The sequence below is a fragment of the Pezoporus wallicus genome, unplaced genomic scaffold (assembly GCF_028554395.1).
Source record: "Pezoporus wallicus isolate ANWC-B61680 ecotype Strahan unplaced genomic scaffold, APGP_CSIRO_Pwel_v1 contig_8723, whole genome shotgun sequence".
Lineage (NCBI taxonomy): Eukaryota > Metazoa > Chordata > Aves > Psittaciformes > Psittacidae > Pezoporus > Pezoporus wallicus.
The window spans coordinates 183285-204106 of NW_026635404.1; the positions used below are offsets into that span (position 1 = coordinate 183285).

General features: G+C 44.5%; 1 protein-coding gene across 2 annotated transcripts in view; it reads right to left on the minus strand.

The window, feature by feature from the left end:
* Window positions 1–2417: 2417 nt before the first annotated feature.
* LOC130606620 (myosin-1B-like) overlaps window positions 2418–20822 on the minus strand; it is a 32759-nt gene continuing 14354 nt past the window's right edge. Inside the window, exons 12-33 of one of the 2 annotated variants that reach the window (XM_057423131.1) lie at window positions 20410–20533; window positions 19454–19590; window positions 17510–17765; window positions 14231–14473; window positions 12433–12609; window positions 11667–11812; window positions 11490–11580; window positions 10311–10700; window positions 9857–9983; window positions 8859–8977; window positions 8346–8542; window positions 7748–7931; window positions 7496–7661; window positions 7199–7323; window positions 6622–6930; window positions 6268–6471; window positions 5474–5599; window positions 5214–5384; window positions 3551–3655; window positions 3380–3475; window positions 2809–2937; window positions 2418–2447 (exon numbers count right to left, since the gene is read on the minus strand). In XM_057423131.1, coding sequence (XP_057279114.1) covers window positions 2433–2447; window positions 2809–2937; window positions 3380–3475; window positions 3551–3655; window positions 5214–5384; window positions 5474–5599; window positions 6268–6471; window positions 6622–6930; window positions 7199–7323; window positions 7496–7661; window positions 7748–7931; window positions 8346–8542; window positions 8859–8977; window positions 9857–9983; window positions 10311–10700; window positions 11490–11580; window positions 11667–11812; window positions 12433–12609; window positions 14231–14473; window positions 17510–17765; window positions 19454–19590; window positions 20410–20533 — 3637 coding nt within the window. In that variant the 3' untranslated portion in view covers window positions 2418–2432. Of the gene's footprint in view, window positions 2448–2712; window positions 2938–3379; window positions 3476–3550; window positions 3656–5213; window positions 5385–5473; window positions 5600–6267; window positions 6472–6621; window positions 6931–7198; window positions 7324–7495; window positions 7662–7747; window positions 7932–8345; window positions 8543–8858; window positions 8978–9856; window positions 9984–10310; window positions 10701–11489; window positions 11581–11666; window positions 11813–12432; window positions 12610–14230; window positions 14474–17509; window positions 17766–19453; window positions 19591–20409; window positions 20534–20822 lie in introns of those variants that run through there. The other variant, XM_057423139.1, reaches the window with a different exon arrangement.

Consider the following 20822-nt stretch of genomic DNA (forward strand, 5'->3'; position numbering starts at 1 on the left):
CACCATCTGATGGGGCATTAGCGGGCAAAACATCAGAGCTGTGACTGGCACAAAGGACCCTGAATGCAAACAGCAGGATGACCAGTCAGGAGGCACATGGGTTACAGCCAGCAGTGATGACAGGGTATAAAACACAAGAGGATAATGAAAGAAATCCGGAACACAGGGTACCAGAACAACTGATGCAGATGAACACACAAGAGAAGGGAATGACATGGAAGGAAGAGGCATTGAGGGGATGTGAACAGCAGGCCATAGAGTGCTGTGTGTACACTGGAGGAGGCAGGAATCTTGGCAGGGTGAGCTGCTGGTGCATGAGGATGGCACTTGTGCCTGAATCATAGAATCACAGAATAATTTTGTTTGGAAGGGACCTTCAAAGCTCATCCAGTCCAACCCCCCTGCAATGAGCAGGGACATCTGCAACTGGATCAGGTTGCTCAGAACCACATCCAGCCTGGCCTTGAATGTCATCCACCAGCTCTCTGTGCAACCTATTCCAGTGTTTCACCATCCTCATTGAAGACAAACATGAGACCGAGGAGAACGGCCAGAGGCACAGGCTGTCACTTGGAGAGCCTAGCTGAACATGAACACCTGGCAAAGGCCAGCCCCTGCAGACAGCAAGCATCCAGTCATTGTAAGATGAAAAATCTGAAGCCATTAATGTGTTCCACAGTAGTTTTGCTTTTCAGAAAAAGTCATTTTTTTCACTTAGTGATGAGCAGCTCAGTAGAGCCCCATGCTGAGCAATGCAGCCAGAGCATGCACTCCCCTTGTTGCATGAGGGAGGCCCCGGCACAGCAGGGAGGGCTCCCAGGCACAGGGCCTCGCAGGGGTGCTTGAGGGCTAGAGCCCAAACCCTGGCTGGTGTCTCAGAGGGGAGAAGCCTGGAGCTGACAGAGAGCTTACCAGAACAGGGCCTGCCCTGGTGGGCTCCTGGGACTCTGCCCTCTACTCTGCTCTCGTAAGACCCTACTTGCAGCACTCTGTGCAGTTCTGGTGTCTCCAATGTAACAAGGACATGGAGCTGTTGGAGCAAGTCCAGAGGAGGCCACAGGGATGATCACGGACTGAAGCAAGTCTCACATGAAGACAGGGTGAGAACGTTGGGGCTGTTCAGTCTGGAGAAGAGAAGCTGCGTGGAGACATCGGAGCAGCTTCCAGTGTCTGAAGGGAGCTACAAGGATGCTGGAGAGGGACTCTTCATCAGGGACTGGAGTGATAGGACAAGGGGTAATGGGTTCAGACTGAAGCAGGGTAAGTTCAGGTTAGGTATTAGGCAGCTCTTCCCTGTGAGGGTGCTGAGGCGCTGGCTCAGGCTGCCCAGAGAAGCTGTGGCTGCCCCATCCCTGGCAGTGCTCAACGCCAGGTTTGACGGGGCTTGGAGCAACCTGCTCTAGTGGAAGGGTTGGAACTGTATGAGCTTTAATGTCCCTTCCAACACAAACCATTCTGTGATTCTATGACGGGGGAGGGCTCGGCCATGGCCCCGCGGTGCCCTCCGCTCCTTCACGCCTCCCACCCCCAGTCCCGCGCCATGTCGCGGAGCTCGCCCGCGGCCGACCCCACCACGGCACTGCAGCGCCCCCTGCCGGCGCATCCTGCGCAGGGCTTCCGCTGGCTGCGGATGGCCCCGGCCCGAGCGCAGCAGGACTCGAGCGCCAGGCGCGGCCGCGGCCGCTGGGGGACTGCGGGGCTGAACGGGTTCACCCCCTCCCCGCATGGAGCAGAGCTCCTCCACACCCCCCCCCCGCATGGGGCGGATTCCTCCCCATATTCCCCCCGTCCCGCATGGAGCAGATCCCCTCGCACACTCCGGAGCGGATGCCCTCTTCCCTCCCTTGCACAGGGCCTACGCGCCCTTGCAGCACACACGCAGGCGGTGTGGGCTGCGCATCCCCAGCCGTTCCTTCCGCTCGTGGCAGAGCCCTCCACACATGGGCTGTATGGAGGAGACGCTCTCTCCGTGGATGCAAAGGCGGGAGAACCGGGCAGTTCAAGTCACAGGTATTGTGGAGAGATCTGTTCTGTAGTTTCCTGATTTAACTCTTTGCTTCTCTCAGGCATGAAAGTTGAAACTGTGGAGAATAACTGAGCAGTGTGTTCCCATTGCCCTGGGAATCCTTCCTGCTAGGACATACCTTGGACTTTGGTCACCACTGCCGTACCTGCTACTTCCGTTCACAAACACTGTCAATCTCACGATAAATTGAGGCATCACCTAGGTTTCTTTTTATTTTCTACACCTATTTAGGATTGGTTAAATATGACCAGGCAAATGGTTATTATTATTACGTATAACTATTATAACATAATACCTGTATTATAACCATGAAACTAACACCTAATGAATTACATGAAGCAAATAATATCTCTTGTTAGATCCACAGAAGTCAGCACAGAGCCTGCTGCAGCTCTGGTCAGGGATATCATTTCTCTGATTTCTAAAAGAAAAAAAGAAAAAGGAAGATAATATAGAGATTATTTGAGCAATTGGATCATTGGTGGGGTTGCATCAGTTGCATCTTAGCCTGTGGCTATTGCTAATGTTCTGCTGTATTACTGGCAAAGAACCAGTATCTCTTAATTGTGCTGAAAAGACCTGGACTCTTAGAGTTGATCATATGTGGTCAGTCTTTCGGGGGGGCACCAAAGGGACTGTCAAACCACACTGGTTTTGAATAAGAGCCCATTTCTGGCTTTCTTTTAAGAGGAAACTAGTGCAAGAGTGGAAGGAGTAGAGCTGTGCCTGGAGGTGTTTGGTCAGAGATCTTTGCGGCCCTCCTCTGCAGCCCTCCAACTCACCTGTCCTTCACGATTTTTGGCTCGTAACTTGTTAACCTGACATTCAGCAATATCAGCTCGTTCTTCAGCCCCTTCCAGCTCGTGCTGGGTCTTGCGATATCGTGAGAGAACAGCATTTGCCTGTTCTTCCTGGAAGTCATGCAGTGCCATCAGTGACATGGACACAAAGTGACATTGCTCTGTTATCATTAACTGAACACCTTATGGCTGTGCCCCAATAACATCCCCAATTTCAAAGGTACATCCTTGCCCTGCCAGCACTCCGTGAATTTCTATCTAGTGCTGTCAACAGCATGAGCACTCAGCTGGGGTCAGAAGGATTAGTCCTGATCAGTTCCAGGTGGGAAAGTTGGCTAGTGTGGCTCCAAAAGTGCAACAACTCCAGGGTAATTACAGCTGTGCCTGTTCAGTTGTGAGCCCTAAGTTTTTATGAGGTGAGGAATATCCTAAGGCAGTGGCCATTGCCACCGTGTCAACTGAGTAGTCAGTTACTTGAATGAATTGGGAGCCCAGGCCTTTTGGAAATCTCCACCCAGAGCCCACAAAGATTTAGGAAGAGTCTGGCACTCACAGCTTCCTCAGCCTGTTTCTTGTATGCTTTCACTTTTAGCTGCAGCTTGTCCACCAGGTCCTGGAGCCGGAGAATATTTTTCTTATCCTCCTCAGACTGTGGGAAGTGAAAATCACATTGGCTTCAGATCACAGAAGTGATGCACATAAGGGGGCAGAGGATTTGAATTACCTGGTAAGTGAGCTCCTTCAGCCTTCGTTCATATTTGCGAGCACTTTTCAGGGACTCAGTTCCTCGTTTCTGCTCAGCATCAAGCTCGTTTTCTAACTCACTGACCTGAAACACAGTACCATGGTGAAGACAGCAAGCTGCCAGGAATGGTTGCTGATCCTGCTGTAGGAACCTGGGAAACAAGGTTCTGTGGACTAAGTCTGTAGAGAAAGTGCCAATGCAGGGCAGTTTCCTGGAGCTGGTCCTTGGGGCCAGACTAGCTAAAAACTGCTCACCATTCTGTATTAGTAGTGACATAGTGTGTGAATCCATAGTTATTTATAGAAGGAACTTTGCTGTGCATACCTTTGACATTTATAATCAAAGTTCGCTTGAATCTGCCAGAAAAGAGGAAACTGAAACAGGGAAGTGTCAATGTTCACCAGGTAAATGGGGAAAATTATTTAATTTTAATCTTTTCAGTCCAGCTTATCCTCATGAATAGTCCTTAACAAGCTCCTACAGCTCTGTGCCTCTTCTGTAGTGTATGAGTCAAATTTGGACATCAAAGTTTTTACTTCTGTGTGGATACTTCCTTTCAAAGCCAAGAGTGCCTAATTCCCAGTCTGTTGTGCTATATTTTGGAGCAGTTAAGAAGGGCAACAGGCAGGTCAGGCAAATGGTCTATCTAGCCCAATGCTCTGCCTCTGAGAGTGGCAGCAGGGGGACTATTGAGGGACAGCCTGAAAACCTGACTGCTATCTACTCCCCTCACGCTTCCACAGCTTCCACAGTCGTTAGATTGGTATTGTAAAGTGGCATCTCTATGCCTGTTCTCTTAAGTATGTCTATAAACCTGCTGATTTCTAATCCCGTTTTGAACCTTCTACCCACTCTCTCTACAGCCTCCCATGCAGCAGGTTCCAGAATTTTGCTGCCCATTCTGTAAAGTACTTCCTTTTATTTATTTTAAATTGATCTCCAGGTGAAGATGTCCTGATCTGCATCATGTGTCCTTACTTCTGATATTGCATGTTTTGGTGAAAACCATTCAGAATACATCTTGGTCCCTGCTGACAGGATTCTGTAAACTCTCATAGCATCCCCCTTCAGCCATCTCCTCTCCAAACAGAAGAGTTCTAGCCTTGTTTGTCTCTCGTCATAAGGCTCAACCCACTCAGCTGCCATTCCCTGGATGCTTCTCTGTCAGGTCCTTGAGTAGCAGAGAACAGGACTGCACATTATGTATTTAATATAGTGGCAAGTGATGCTCTCTGTCTTGTTCTCTGCCTTTCCTATTGAAGCCAATTTTATTTTCTCTTTTCTGGTTTTGTCTCTACTGCACATTGAACAAAAAGTTTGAGGCCTGTCATGGATAAGACTGAGATCTCCTGGCTGAGCTGCAATTGCCAGATCCAAGTTTATCCACAGGTTAAGCATGTTTTAAGTTATTTTCCCTATATGTCTGTCCTGATGTTCATCTGCCATATTTGACCACTCAGTTTTTATGAAGTCGTTCTTAAGTTGCTCACCCACTGTGCAGTGTTTGACTACTCAAAGTAACTCTAATCAAATCTGCTTGGAGGGACCTGGGCCCTTTCCTGTTGTAACCTTTCTAAGAAGTTCCAACAACCAAGGGCTCACTCAGGAAATTGACCTTAGTCTGCCCTACTCTTCACCGTACCCTCGCCTCTAGTTTCTGGAGTTGCTTCTTTCCACCCTTCAGTGCCAATTGCTCAGCCTCATCCAGACGGAGCTGCAGGTCCTTCACTGCCTGGTCCAGGTTCTTCTTCATCCTCTCCAGGTGGGCGCTGGTGTCCTGCTCCTTCTTCAGCTCTTCTGCCATCATGGCCGCCTGAGGAGAGCAAAGGGTCAAAGCCATTTTGGGGCTGGAGATGGGGAGAATCCATCTATCATCAGTAATAAAAAGAACCCCCAACTCACATCTGTGATGGCCTTCTTGGCCTTCTCTTCAGCATTGTGGGCTTCCTGGACAGTATCCTCCATCTCACCCTGAATTTGCACAATGTCTGCTTCCAGCTTCTTCTTGGTGTTGATCAAGCTGGTGTTCTGTTGAAGAGCATCAACATGACCATTTTCTTTTTGTTACCTTGTGATATTATATTAAGAATATTGAATAAATAATTTTTTTTAATGTAAATTGCCCCATCAGGTCACATGTTATTCTGTTCTAAAGGATCTGCTGTGGCAGCTGTTTGTTTCTCAGCTGTGGTGTGCTTCCTTATTTCAAGAACATCCTCCATAAAGTCTTTCCTCAAAATTTTTCAGTCAATAGAGAAGGAATTTAGACTTATAAAGATAAAAGATGTAATATTTCTTTACAGTTTTCAATCTTGTGGCAGTAAAAGTTTTAAATGGTGATACACAATGCTTATAATGACATTGTTAAATGATGTCAGTAACTGTATTAGTGTATTCCTGTTTTGTTAATGATCAACCTAACTTTGACTTTACAGTCTCAAAAGTAAACCTGAAACCTGTTAAACTCGATTGAGTTGTAGGGTAAGAACCTCACATATCTCTCTAAAATTTACTACTTTTAAGGTATCTGCACTGTAGTCTAGTGAAATTCATATCTGCACCTGAAAAACCACACTTAATATTTGTTATCCACAGTGTGAAAATTACAGTGTATTTTACAAGTGTTATAGTTCAGTCAGTCTTCAGTTATCTGTATGGAGAAAAGGTATAGATACTAAATATATTTCTACACTGACCTGGGTATGGAGGAGCTGAACTCTCTCACTTGCATCCATCAGTTCCTGCTCAGCCACTTTTCTTGTCCGCTCTGTCTGTGCCAGAGCTGCCCGTAGCTCCTCAACTTCAGCCTGCAACAGGTCTGCTCTGCGTTCCACCATGGCCACCTGCTCCTTCAGGTCCTCCTGTGCCCTGAGAGCATCATCCAGTTGAAGCTGGGTATCCTGGAAAGGAAGACAAGAAGGACTGTGAAGTATATTTTCCTCTTTTTCCTTTTCCTGTTTTCACTTCATTATAGATCTGATAGAATTGTACAACAGGGAAATGTTTATATTATTCATTAACCAGTGAGCACCAGTTTTGTTGTACCATACCTTGAGCACTCCCTGTGTGTTTCTCAGGTTCTTTTGTGCCTCGGCAGCCTGGCGATTGGCATGGCTGAGCTGGATCTCCATTTCATTCAGATCTCCTTCCATCTTCTTCTTGAGACGCAGGGCTTCATTCCTGCTCCTGATCTCAGCATCCAGGGTGCTCTGCATGGACTCTACAACTTTGAGGTGGTTTCTTTTCATCTGTTCGATCTCCTCATCTTTCCCTGCTATTTTCCTGTCAATCTCAGACTTGACCTGGTTGAGCTCAAGTTGGAGGCGCAGGATCTTCCCCTCTTCATGTTCCAGGGAAGCCTGAAAAAAAAGAAGTTAATATTGGTTAATTGTATAAATACCACTCTCAGTCACTTTACATGAACTATTCTCTTGAAGAATAATGTATAGCATGAGGTCTGAGACTGCAGGAAAGATTTCTGCGTACCCAAAATTTAATGGTGTCCAAAATTTCCTCTTTCCTGTACATGGTATATGCTCTGTGCATATAATTTCATAAATCATATCGGAGGTTGCTAAACTGTGAGTGCTAAATGATAAGTGAACAATTAAGAACAGAAGGCTGTACCTCAGCTTCCTCCAGTGAGGCTTGGAGCTCAGATTTCTCCTGCTCAATCTGCTTCTTGACTTTCTCCAGCTCATGAATCGCTTTTCCTCCCTCGGCAATCTGCTCCGTGAGGTCAGAAATCTCCTCTGTGGGAACAAGGACCAATGGCATGGTCAGGCACAGAGCAGAATGGGAAGGGCCCTCACACACCAACATGACAGGCACCTTTGCCCACGTGCAGGCACAGACCCATGTGAAGCGGTGGGTACTGGTGGGTGCTGAGAAAGCCCTGCCAGGAGCAGAGGGCCAGGCACTTACGCTGCAAGTTCTTGTTCTCACGCTTCAGCGTTTCCAGGTGGTCCAAGGACTCCTCATAGGCATTCTTCATCTTAAACAGCTCTGTGCTAAGAGAGCGGGCCTCCTTCTGGGAGGATTCCAGCTCAGCCTGTGTTTCCTCATGCTTCTGTTTCCATTCTGCCAGGATCTGAAGAGAAAGGGGGTGTCAGTGTGGATGTGACAATGAGGAGGGGATGCTCTGTCCAGGAGCCCCCAGTCTGCAGCCTGAAAGACCTTGTCGAAGTTCTTCTGCTTCTTATCCAGAGCTGCACAGGCAGTATTTGATCTCTCCACATCAATCATCACATCCTCCACTTCATTCTGCAGCCTCTGCTTTGTCTTTTCCAGGGAGGCACATTTGGCATTGACAGCTTCAACATGTTCCTCTGCATCCTGCAGGCGCTGTGCCAGCTTCTTCCTGGAAGATGGTAAGCACAGGTGCAGGTGAGGAAGCAAATGGGAGCCAGTGTTGTGTAGCCTGTATGTTTTTCGCAGGAGCACTTGCACCCAATTGGCTGTGTGTGATCCCCATTTATACAGAGGTGTAGGACCTCTTCCAGCCAGCCACTGTATTTCTATGTCTGAATCCTGGGCTGCAGGAATTCATGCTCTACTGTTCGCACTGTTACTCTCATCAGCATGTCTCTGCAATTCTTCATCTGAACAGCTTTGCTGTGTCTGCTTTCCCCCGTGCATACCTGCTCTTAGTTATATTTTGTCTCTTCCTGCCAGCCCCTCCTAAAGCAGAGCATTGACTTCTTCCTGACAATATCACAGTGGTCTCCTTAAATTTCCATTCTCAGTGTCAGCCCTGCCCAACTTCCCCACATACTTGGCCTCCTCCAGCTCCTCCATGCGCTGAATAGCGTCTGTCTCATATTTGGTTCTCCACTGGGCCACTTTGCTGTTGGTCTTGGACAGGGCGCGCTGCAGCTCCCCTTTGGCTTCCTGCTCCTCCTCATATTGTTCCCGGAGCAAGTCACAGTCATGGCGAGCAGACTGCAAGGCGTGGGCCAGTGCGTTCTTGGCCTGTAGGGAAGAATTTTAGTATGGCAATGAATGGAAGTATTGTGGTAAATCTCCTGCCTGAAGTATTCATGGGCACTGGATTATACTATTGTGAGAATGATGGCAAGCTACTGAAGGAGAAAGGAAGATCTGGGAATCTGCAGAAGAACTAATGACTAGGCAGTAGAGAAAGTAGAGCAAAGCTAATATGAGAACAGCTGACTTCATTACCCAAGTGTTTTTTTTCTCCCTCCTGTTCATTCTGTAATTTCATATGTATCTGAAGCCCCTCCTGGACAGGAGAAATCCAATGGAGAAGACTGTGAAGCTTTCTCACCTTGATCTCTTCCTCTAGGTGCCTCTTGAGCTCCTCAATCTGTTGGGTGAAAGCCTGCTTGCCTCTTGACAGCTGAGAAATCAGAGCATCTTTCTCCTCCACCTGGCGCGAGTATTCCCCTGAGGGAAGTCAGATGAGTAAAGGAGCTTCTTTATGCCTTACTGAAAAGTGTCAACCTTGATAATTAAATGCATATAAAAATATTTGGAGTTTAACAACATTTTATTTCTTCCATGGAATTCTAATTGCTTATACCTGTCCATAGCTCTGAGAATGCTGAAGTATTTATCTTGGAGGCAAGAAATGAGGTACATCATGCCCTTTTTCCAATATCTGACTAGTCTTAATGTATATTTGCACTAAGTCCCATGGTCCCTTCAAGCCTCAAACTTTCAGAATTAGTACTATACTGTGTATGTGCTCAGGTATATCACTGTCCTGTCCTGAATGTCTCTGGGAAGAGGGATGAAGTCTAGGTTATGAAGTAGATGAATTCTCCTTTGAAACTCCAGTCATAGAATTATAGAACAGTCCCATTTGGAAGAGACCTTTCATGGGAAAGAGCACCTAGATGTGGTTATGTGTCACCCTCTCCAGTCAGGTCTTGGACACCTCCAGTGATCAGACTCTACCACACCCCTGTGAAGGTTGTTCCATCCACTGTTTGTTCCAGTCCATGTTACTGGTCCTGCTTCAGGATGCCTGTATCTCTCTGGTATGGGTAGCCTAGCACAGGACACAGCACCCCACGTGGGCCTTCAACTGTGCCGAGCAGGGATAAGGATCACCCCTTTTAACCTTCTGGCAACACTTTTGCATTTTGAGATTCTGTTGGCTGCATTTGTCACAAGAGCACATTTCTGGTTAATGTTCAGCTGTGGTTCCAGCAAGACTCCATGATTCTTCTTCCCCTCTCTTTTTTAAAGCCTCATGTCATGTCATTTGATGTCTTTTTTAAAGCCTCATTTTCTCTTAAACTCTGTCCACAAATGTCTTACCAGATTCTGTTTGTAGCCGAGCTCTCTGAGCACTTATGTCATTAATTGTGCGCTGTTGTTCCTCCTCCTTTGTCTTAATCTCACTGAGCTGATCTTCTAGGGCGCGACATATCTTCTCCAGATTTGCCTGTTTCCATGCAAAACAGAGTGAAAGATGATTGGTGGTTCAACACATAATAGGCTCAAACTGAAACAGGGGAAGTTCAGGTTAGATATAAGGCAGAAGTTCATTACTGTGAGGGTGATGAGGCATTGGAATGGGTTGCTCAAGGAAGTTGTGAATGCTTTATCCCTGGCAGTGTTCAAGGCCAGGTTGGACAGCCCCTTGGGTGATATGGTCAAGTGTGAAGTGTCCCTGCCCATGACAGATGAGTTGGAACTAGAAGATCTTAAGGTCCTTTCCAATCCAAACCTTTCTGTGTTTCTATGCAATATCTAGAAGGTATTTGTGTACCTTGGCTTTGGAGACGGACTCCATGTTACTGGCCAGGTCGTCGATCTCCATCTTCAGCTCGCTCTTCTCCTTCTCCAGCTTCTGCTTCACTCGCTGCAGGTTGTCGATCTGCTCCCCAAGCTCAGCGGTGCTGTCCGCGTGCTTCTTGCGCAGGGCAGCAGCCGTGGCTTCGTGCTGCAGCGTGGCCTCTTCGAGGTCACGACGCATCTTCTGGAACTCGGCCTCACGCTTCTTGTTCATCTCGACCTGAGCTGCTGTAGCCCCTCCTGCTTCTTCCAGGCGCTCGCTGATCTCCTCCAGCTCCCTCGAGAGGTCAGACCGATGCTTCTCTGCTTTTGTCCGAGAGGTTCGCTCTGCCTCAATTTCCTCCTCCAGTTCCTCTGTTCGAACCTGTGAAACTTAATCGGTTAAATGAAGGCTTTTCGATGGACAGATGTGAAATTACCTTTAAGGAAGAAGGAGTGAACATTCACATCCAGTTATATCAGCATAATGAGAGAAGCACCACTAGAAATTTCACTGAATTATATTCTAGGACATGTAATATTTGGTTTTAGAACAACAGTGAATGCAATATCTGATATTTCATGTTATGTTATAGCTCGGAATGGATTCATTATGTTAAGAAAGATCTAGTATTGAACTTTTCTGAAGAAATGGGGGATGTGTCACTGGAAAATGTAAAGGAAATCAAGTTTGTTAGAGATTTCCCAAAGGTCAAGCCAAAACAAAACAGTGTTTTCTTGCTATCAGCAAAGAAGATGGAAGGAACCTTGAGATGACCAACCATAGGATAATAGCACTGAAAAGAATTTTCTTCCTGGCTCTGCATTTAAAATGTGATGTCTGTCCTGATCATGACAGGTTATGTCACATTCAATTTTTTTTAATTATAAAAGTAATTCTCAGTGGCTTCACTACTGTTATAACTCAGTATCTGATCCATTTTCAAAGCCTGCCACAAGCTTTACTTAAGATGTTTCTTATGTAGTTATGTATGATTAGAAGCCAGAGTTCCTGTAGAATTGTCCTGAGATGGGAACAACACCTAGAGTCCATGTTAACTGCTTTATTCATGTGTAGGAAAATATTTTTGTAGAACAGCCTAAGAATAAACATCAATTAATTCTAAGGAAAATGTGCTTAGCTACCAAAAAATCAAGAACTCTCGTACTCTACCTGAAGCTCCTTAATTTTCTTTTGCAGCTGATAACTATGAGCCTGCTCATCTTTTATATTACCTTGCAACTGTCTGATTTCAAAATCCTTCCTGTTAAAGAACAAGAATGCAAATTCAATATGGTTAAGATTAAATATGAATTTTAGAATTCAGAGCATAAAAATCCAGTGCTATACTTTTTTAGTCTGTCATCCATCTGTTGCTTATCATTTTCTAGATCCATGATGGAATCCTGAGACATTTTCAGATCTCCCTCTAGTTTCCTTTTTGCTCTCTCAAGGTCCATTCGCAGTTTCTTCTCTTCTTCCAGAGAACTTTCAAGCTAAAACACATAAAACACTGTGAAACACATAATTCTACTTTGCGAATAACTATTATTGATTAAAAATTGATGAATAGTGGAAACAGATCCTGTGGAAACTTCTCATCTCTACCTGTGTTACACTCTCGCTGCAAGATTAAAGCTGCCATTGTGATTTGATTTTGGACATTAAGCTGTCCACAGCTTGGCTGTGCACAGTTGAAATGCAAGTTTCTGAAAAATACAGAAATTTAAGTTTTTCCAGTGGCTGCAGTCCCTAAAATATAGACAAATTTCCAGTGTCCATAACTTCCTGGAGTATATCCACACTGCACAGTAAGAGACCACAAATAACTCTGCATCAAACTTCAGATTGCTACAGTGGTCCAACTAAATTGATTAAAAGAGGCACGAAAGTCTACAATACTGAAATATCCAGTGATGAATTTAGTTTACATGTCCAGGGAAAAGTAGATGTCCCAGATTCCACAATACTCTGTCAACTGGCAGTGGGTTATTAGCTGGAAGTATTAGGGTTGGCTTGGCTGCTTTAGGTGTTACTTATACTCCCAGCTACAGTTTTCTAGACTCTTCTAATCTGTCAGTACATTCACCTACACAACCCCAAAACTTTTCCTTACATCATCTACTTGTTGCTCCAGTTTGGTCTTGGTTTTGTTGAGTGCCGTGACTTTGTCTTCCTCAACTTGCAAGTCATCCAGTGTCTGACTGTGGGCTTCCTGGAGGGCCTTTTTCTCCTTAGTGAGTTTAGAAATATTTTCATCCAGAGCTGCCATTTCTTCAGTAAGATTCTTAACCTGTTAGACATCCATACTATGAGGGGGTGCCTTGAGACATGACAGACCAAGAGCACAGAGACTACATCCTTGCAAAATCTTTCATGGATGTAGTCAAAATGCTCTCAACAGAAGGTCTCTTATCATTCATGGTGAGCGTAGCAACAAGTGTCATGCTTAACAGTCACACCTCTCTGGTCCTGCAGTGTAGGAATTCTTGCTTTAATTATTTTTGACTACCAGCTCTATCCTGCTGAATTCTATAGTGCAACATATGCTAGATATTCACCTGCCTCTGCAAGCTTTTCCCACTGGGATTTACAAAAGGCCTCTGAGTTGCTCTTGCTGAAAATATGTATTTTCTGGATGTGATGTATTTGCCAGGTAAACAGCTGTAAATTCTCAGTAGGTGAGGTTCTTTATAAAGATATTATCATGTGCTAAGCATAACCAAAGATAAGAAATACATTAAGTTTTCCATAAAAGTGAAACAAACAGGACAAAGATGTCACATGACAAAGAACCTTATGCCCTTGGAACAGGTGATCACAAATTTAGGGCAGGAGCTTCTAAGCGGGCTGCTGGACATAGCAGCTCTGCTAGCTTTACCTTGGAAACTTATTCCTTGTACTTCAATGGAGCTCTGCATACCAGCAACCTTATCCCAAACACATTAGGTGCTGTGCATTAGCCTGCCTTACCCTTGCTTCCCATTTGTCTCATTTGGTAGGAAAGCCTGACAGTTGGAATAAGAAGAGCCCACTCTGCTAAGTGCTTTAGCTATGTGGCCCTGATACCTGATTAAGACACTCCCTCATCCTAACACTCAGCACCAGCTAGATTTCTTCTGAACATTTGTTTACAAATATCCAGCATAACTGTAATTGCAAACTTAAGATCCAGTATTGTTCTCAGTGATGGCAGTGAAGGGAACCTCAGTGTTATAATTAGATCTCTTCTAGTATTGTTTCCACAGCAGTGGACACTCACCACAGATGTGGGCTTTTGAGTTCTAACATATATATCTCAATTCTGTCTCTTCACATTGGTTGTTGACACTTAAGTGAAGAGACCTGTGCTTTTACTGCTTGTTAAACCAATTAATGACTGCCTGATAGAGACCATCCTTGCTACACTGACAGCCTGAACCTTAGGAGTCAGGAAGAACTCTCATCGTATTGTCAAGTCAATGGAAAGGATGTCCATCCTAGCTGAGACGTGGTCTTCTTAAATATAAGAGAATTATAAGAAAACATTTGACATCTGCAATATCAGTTCTCCTCAATGCATGTTAGGAAGGACCAACAGCCATTCTGTGCTGGGCTACTCGTAAGCATACTAATCCTCCATTTGTGTCTCACAAGAGACATAAGTATAGTGGCTCTTTATGACTGCAAATAGCCAAGTACAGAAATTCTCTGTCAAGCACCATAACAAGCTTTCAACTCTTTTTGAACTGTCACAGAAAATGTATTTTTTATAATTTTCACAGATTTCCAATCACAGGTAATTAAGTGGCAATATGTCTCTCCTATGTCTTGGGCACATATCACTTTCCTTTCAGAGAACTTAGGAATGACTGCAACTTTCCACAAAACTGAAAACTGTCTGGAGAATAATAATTCCCTGATTCCCCTGTCACCTTATTCTCTGTTGCATGCTTCTCCTTTTCCACTTTGGCCAGAGTCAGTTCAAGATCATCAATATCTTTCTTCAGCCCAGAGCACTCATCTTCAAGTTTCCTTTTCTTTGCTGTCAGGTCAGCATTCGTTGCTTCTTCGTCCTCCATTCTTTCAATTACTTCTTTAATTTTAGCTTCCAGCTGGATTTTATTTTTGATGAGTCCTCTACATCTCTCTTCAGCATCAGCTAGATTTTCACTCACCTGTTGGAACATAATGAAGGCATATTGTATTTATCATCAAAATGACAAAAGCCAATGCACTGTTCAAGTGCCATCTCTGGGAAATAAATTACACAACTCAGGGTAAAATTTCCTATGCAAATAGGACAATAATGCACACGATCTAACCATGAGGAAATTGTCCTGCTCAGTCATGGCTATTAAAATGGACCATAGTCCCATGGTACAGATACTTCCTTTCAGCTGTTCAGCTGGATACAATACCATGCCATAGACTCACAGTGTTCAATCATAACAAGGATCCTGCAAGGAATCAGTGAGATAAAAAGCTGTGTAGCAAACTGTATTTCATGGAAGCATAATCTTAGATATGGATTTCCAAGTCATTTTTCATAAAATGTTGGATGATACTTTCTTCAATAAGCTCCTCCAACTCTAATGACATAAGTGAGAGCCCCCCAGACTTTTTCAACTTTATTCACATGAGGCTAACCTCGCTCCCATCATTCTCTAACCTCTTGCTCAGCCAAGCTAGGGTCAAGCTCAACCTAAACTGTAGCCTACATCTTTTACTAGAACTAACATTTTAAGACATGATTAACAGATAAAATTTTGTCTAAATTCTTGCTACTATGACTTTTTCTAGGCAGAATACCAGAGAAAGTATCTGCTGCCTCCCAAAAAACTTATGGCTGAAAGCCATCACTGCAGTAACTGAAGATGGTATGTTTCCCTGTCTCTGAGATTCTGACTGAAACCCATAGTGCACTGGAAATCGTGACTATAATCATGGAAATCTTCTGGGGACAAACTTGGAGAAGTTTGTGCTTGAGGTATCTTTCAGGCGGGGTTGTTAGACATTTCCACAGGAAAATAGCAAGAACACAGGAAGGACACTTCTAGTACTGAAACAATGGAAAACTGAGAATCAGGAAAAAGTTAGACAACACACTTGAGGGCAATGATCATACCTTAGGAGTTCTTTCATGTTCAAAAATCTGAGTGCTTTGAAAGGCATCGTAACCTGGAAGTTATTTAACCTAGTTAAACTTGGTCTTCTCAGTTGTGGGTTTTTTTTTGGCTTGCCATCCATGAAAGGTTTAATAAATTGAACTCCCAAATGCTTGCAAACTAGATGGGTTCTGGAGAGCAAAGCATTAAGTACCAAGAAGGGCACAAAGAAACTCAGGTTAAGTTGAAGTTCTGAAGAAGGATTCGGGTAATGAACTTGATCTTCAGCAGGGACAGTTAGCCTCAGTGCTTGAAACAATACAAGGCTTGAAACAATACAATGGGGCTACAGAACTGATGGACAGGGGCAGAGCAGTGGATGTCATCTACCTGGACTTGTACAAAGCATTCGACACTGTCCAGCATGACATTCTTGTCTCTAAATTAGAGAGACATCAATTTGATCGATGGACCACTCGGTGGATAAAGAACTGGCTGGATGGCCACATGCAAAGAATTGTGGTCAATGGCTTAATGTCCAGTTGGAAAACAGTAATGAGTCTGTCCCTCAGGGATTGGTGTTGGAACTGATGATCTTGTTCAACATCTTTGTTGATGACATGGACAGTGGGATTGAGTGTGCCCTCAATAAGTTTGCCAATGACACCAAGTTGTGTGCTTCGGTTGATACGATGGAGGGAAGGAATGCCATCCAGAGGGACCTTGTCATGCTTGTGAGGTGGGCTGATGATGCCAACCTTATGAAGTTTAACCAAGTCAAGGGCAAGGTCCTACACCTGGGTTGGGGCAGTCAAGGCACAGCTACAGGTTGGGTGGAAAAGAAATTCAGAGCAGCCCTGAGAAGAACTTGAGGGTGTTGGTTGATGAGAAACTGAGCATGAGCCAGCAGTGTGCGCTTGCAGCCCAGAAAGCCAACCGTATCCTGGGCTGCATAAAAAGGAGCGTGACCAGCAGGTCGAAGGAGGTGATCCTGCCCCTCTACTCTGCTCTTGTGAGACCTCACCTGGAGCATTGTGTGCAGTTCTGGTGTCCTCAACAGAAAAAGGACATGGAACTGTTGGAACAAGTCCAGAGGAGGCCACAAGGGTGATCAGGGGCTGGAGCACCTCCTGTATGAAAGTTGGGGCTGTTCAGCCTGGAGAAGAGAAGGCTGCGTGGAGACCTCATAGCAGCCTTCCAGTATCTGAAGAGGCCCTATAGGGATGCTGGGGAGTGATTCTTCATTATGACTGTAGTGACAGGACAAGGGGTAATGAGTTAAAACTTAAACAAGGGAAGTTTAGATTGGACATAAGGAAGAAGTTCTTTACTGTTAGGGTGCTGAGGCACTGGAATGGGTTGCCCAGGGAGTTGTGACTGCTCCATCCCTGGTGATGTTCAAGGCCAAGTTGGACAGAGCCTTGGGTGACATGGTTTAATGGGAAGTGTCCCTGCGCATGGCAGGGGTTTGGAACTGGATGATCTTAAGGTCCTTTCCAACTGCAACTATGATTCTATGATTCTGTGATTCTAAGACACTTTCAAAACCCAACTGGCTTGAAAGCACAGGGAAACAAGTGACAGGTCTACTTGCACCAGACTGTCCTTGGGCATGCAGTATCCTTTTAAACCTTTTAAAACCTGACAGTATTCCTATCTTGTGTAATTTCAGACTTGTCTCATCAGTATTCCAGAGAAAAGGGTTAGTTTTTTCCCACAGTTTCAGTTCTGTCTGTGACAGAAAAGCACCCCTGTCCCAGCTCCCTATTATAATGGTCAGCAGATGGGGAAACAGCTTGTATTTCATCCAGAATCAGACTCCATTGTTAGGAGCACACTGTATATATTGTGGGACATCTGATTCTTCCCCTGGTGATTGCTTAATAATGAAGTGGGGTTACATGGGCACCCAGTCAGAATCTCCTGTATTCCTACTAGCAATGTTTCATATATTCTTTGTACTCATTTTGTTTAGGTGTAATGACAAGACCAGATAAAAGCAGTGGAGAATCCAGCCCTTTTACATGTCTGTTTGTGAAGGACCATGGAAAAGGGAAGGGAAAGCAGAATAAGAAGTGGGTGAAACGAAAAGTTGAGGTTACTCACAGACTGAACATGAAGTTGCAGGTCATTTTTCTCTTGCACCAAGGTCACAATTTTCTCCTCCAGCTCTTTCCTTATTGTCTCAGACTTTGCAAGCTCTTCCTTGGTTTTCTCAAATTCCTCTTTCATGTTGGCTATCTCTTTCTCAGATTCTGCCTTCTTCATCAAGGGTTTAACCATGGTCAACAGCTTCATCCAGGGCCAGTGCCTGACGGTCAGGAATGCACGAATGTTGTCCTGGATGGTATAAATGGATTCTCTGAAAATACATGAAAGCAGGGTTTATGAGGATGGTAAGATTTGGGTTAGAAACGCTCTGATGACTGGCTAGATGGCATCATCTTTTGCCTCAAGGAACTTCTGCATGAAATTTTTTTCTTCATCTCTATTAATAAGAGTCATTTCTAGGCCCTTGGTTGCAGAGTGGCTGGTTCAGTAGCATGAACAATAACTATGTCTGGATATAAGAGGGAGAAATACTCCAAAGCAGACAAACTTCTCTGGCATGTTACCTGTGAATCTCTTAGATTTTCCTTAGTCTTAAAGAAAGTTCAAGTGCTCAGGTAAATACCAGAGTGAAAACTGACATCCTTGCCATGTGTTGCTGCTGAAATCTGGGAGTTACCGTCAGTTGTGGAAACAGAAGCTTGATGCTTTTCAGGTCACTCAAAATATCAAATACCATATTAGAAATATATAAATTATACTTTGGAATGCAAAAGGGTGTTGTTGATGCCCATAGTTCAAAGGGAAATTAGACAATTCGCCATAGAAAAATCATAGACCTTAAGATCATCTAGTTCCAGCCCCCCTGCTGTGGGCAGGGACACCTTACACTAAATCATATCACCCAAGGCCTCATCCAACCTGGCCTTGAACACTGCCAGGGATGGAGCATTCACAACCTCCCTGGGCACCCCATTCCAGTGCCTCACCACCCTAACAGGAAACAGTTTCCTTCTTATATCCGATCTAAACTTCCCCTGTTTAAGTTTTAGCCCATTACCCCTTGTCCTATCACTACAGTCTCTAATGAAGAGTCCCTCCCCAGCATCCCTATAGGCCCCCTTCAGATACTGGAAGGCTGCTACGAGGTCTCTATGCAGCCTTCTCTTCTCCAGGCTGAACAGCCCCAACTTCCTCAGCCTGTCTTCATACGGGAGGTGCTCCAGCCCCTGATCATCCTCGTGGCCCTTCTCTGGACTTGTTCCAACAGTTCCAGTAAGAATTATTGAGTTCTTAGAAACTATACCTGGCTCAGGAAGCCCGTGAGCTAAATATATCCTGCATAGTATTACAGATAAAAGCAGCTGGTTGGCAGAGCACCCTATACATTAATGCAATCTTTGTTCCCCCTAAAGCTTTCGCTTGTCAACATTTGAGAAAGTTTGCTTGGCTCACTCAGTGCTGCCACTCCTACACTATAAATTTTGCATGATTCATCCAATTTCAAAGGGAGAGAGCTGAAAATGGGAAGTGCATTCTGGATGATTGAAAGTATGGAAGTAACTTCTTTGTACAAGCTAGAATTGTTCATTGTAGATGATGGAATCATGAAAGAAAATGAATGAGAAGGAGAGCAGAGATTGATCATATGCCATTCCTTGCAAAACACAATGCGATCCAGTGAAATTATCAGACAACATGTTAAAACCAGACAGACCTCAGCTGGCTTAGATGACTGTCTCTGTCACAGGTTAGGTGCATTCCTGGAGAAAAAGTTCACTGTTAAATACTAAATATCACGGCCCAGCCACACAGTCCAATTACTTAATAACCACTGCCAGAATTTGGAAGGCTATGGCAAGGAAACTCTTTGGGCTTGCTCTTTTTCCCCTAGTCTTTCTAGGAGTCTCTCTTGAGAGCAGGTTTTTGCCTCAGACAGTATACTGCATTGCTGGACTTTTGGTCTGACACAGCATGATTGTTAGTATTTTCTTATATTACCTTTTTCCACCCATTGTTTTGTATTTTTTTCTCATGAGGAACCCTCTGCAGATAGCTTGTATACTAGTGATGATGCTCGCAACCTTACAATCTCTCATCTCTTCCAAGACTCCCAAGAGACCTGCCTTGAAGAAAACCTAGAACATAAAAGAGTGTCAAATATTTTGAGGCTTAGGCAGCTGATGCAGGGTAGTACAAGGCAGTTTTGGAAAAATGCCTGCAGAGTAAAGGTTTAACAGCTAAAGAAATTTTGTGTCGGTATTCATATCCTCAGGGTTCCTGTGATTCACGACAAGTTACTGTATGTATGATCTAATCACATTATTGCTGTGTTATTTGATGCCTGCTCCAGTGCAGGCTGTAGAAGATTTAGCTCATCAGTAGTTATTAAAACAAAAAGTTGACTTTCAACTTAGTACTGTATCTTACTCTGTCTCTTTGCTATACTCTACCCTTCTATGTCAGGCTCAGGATTTGCTCACTGACTTAGAAATGGCTTGAGAAGCGTACATGATGTCTACTCAGTAGTGTAGATGATTTGTTTTTTTGTCCAGATATAGTAGTGCTTTGAGTCTGCTGATCAGAGAATCAGTGTCCCACCTGACACTGCTTTGGATATGGATGATAGACTTGTGTGCCCAAATCCTCTGGAAAATCTGACTGTCCAATCTTGTCTGAACCTGTCTAACACACAATAGTACAAATAAGTTCAACTTGCAGGAGAAAGGGGCAGCACTAGTTCTAGTTGCAGCTGCTCTAGGTCATTCTGGTAGTATGGTGTTCCCAGGGCTGACAGTACTACCCTTTACACATACCCCAGAACCCGAGAAGTTTTCCATACCCCTTCTTGCTTTCTTTCTGACCATTGTGAAGGCTGATTTCATAAGCAAGAAATACTTTCAAGAAACAAAATTTTTTTGCTCATAATCATACCCACTGTTCCACAAGGGCTTTACCTTAGTGTGGCCAAATTTGTATTGGTTGTGGTCAACATCAATGGAGGAAAGAAGCTTTTCTGAAGCCTGTTTGCTGTCGGTGGATTGGTCATCTGGAATGGCTGAGGCATTAAGTATCTTGTACCTGTGGTAAGACAGGTTGCAAGGACTGACTGCAGGCAGGGTGAGGAAAATATGATCCATCATATATCATAAAATATATGGAAGCTGAGCTATCTGCAAGCAGCTGAATATGCCATCTGAAATGAGACAGTCTTTCCTAAACAGAGCGTGATGACAAGGGGACATGTCTACTCCTCAGCGGAATCTGTTGGCTGTGTAACAACACAGTATGTTGTTACATACAAAATGTGTGTACTGAAGAGTGCCTGTAGGTCCAGGAATTAGGAAGAACATAGTGAGAACGTGTCAGC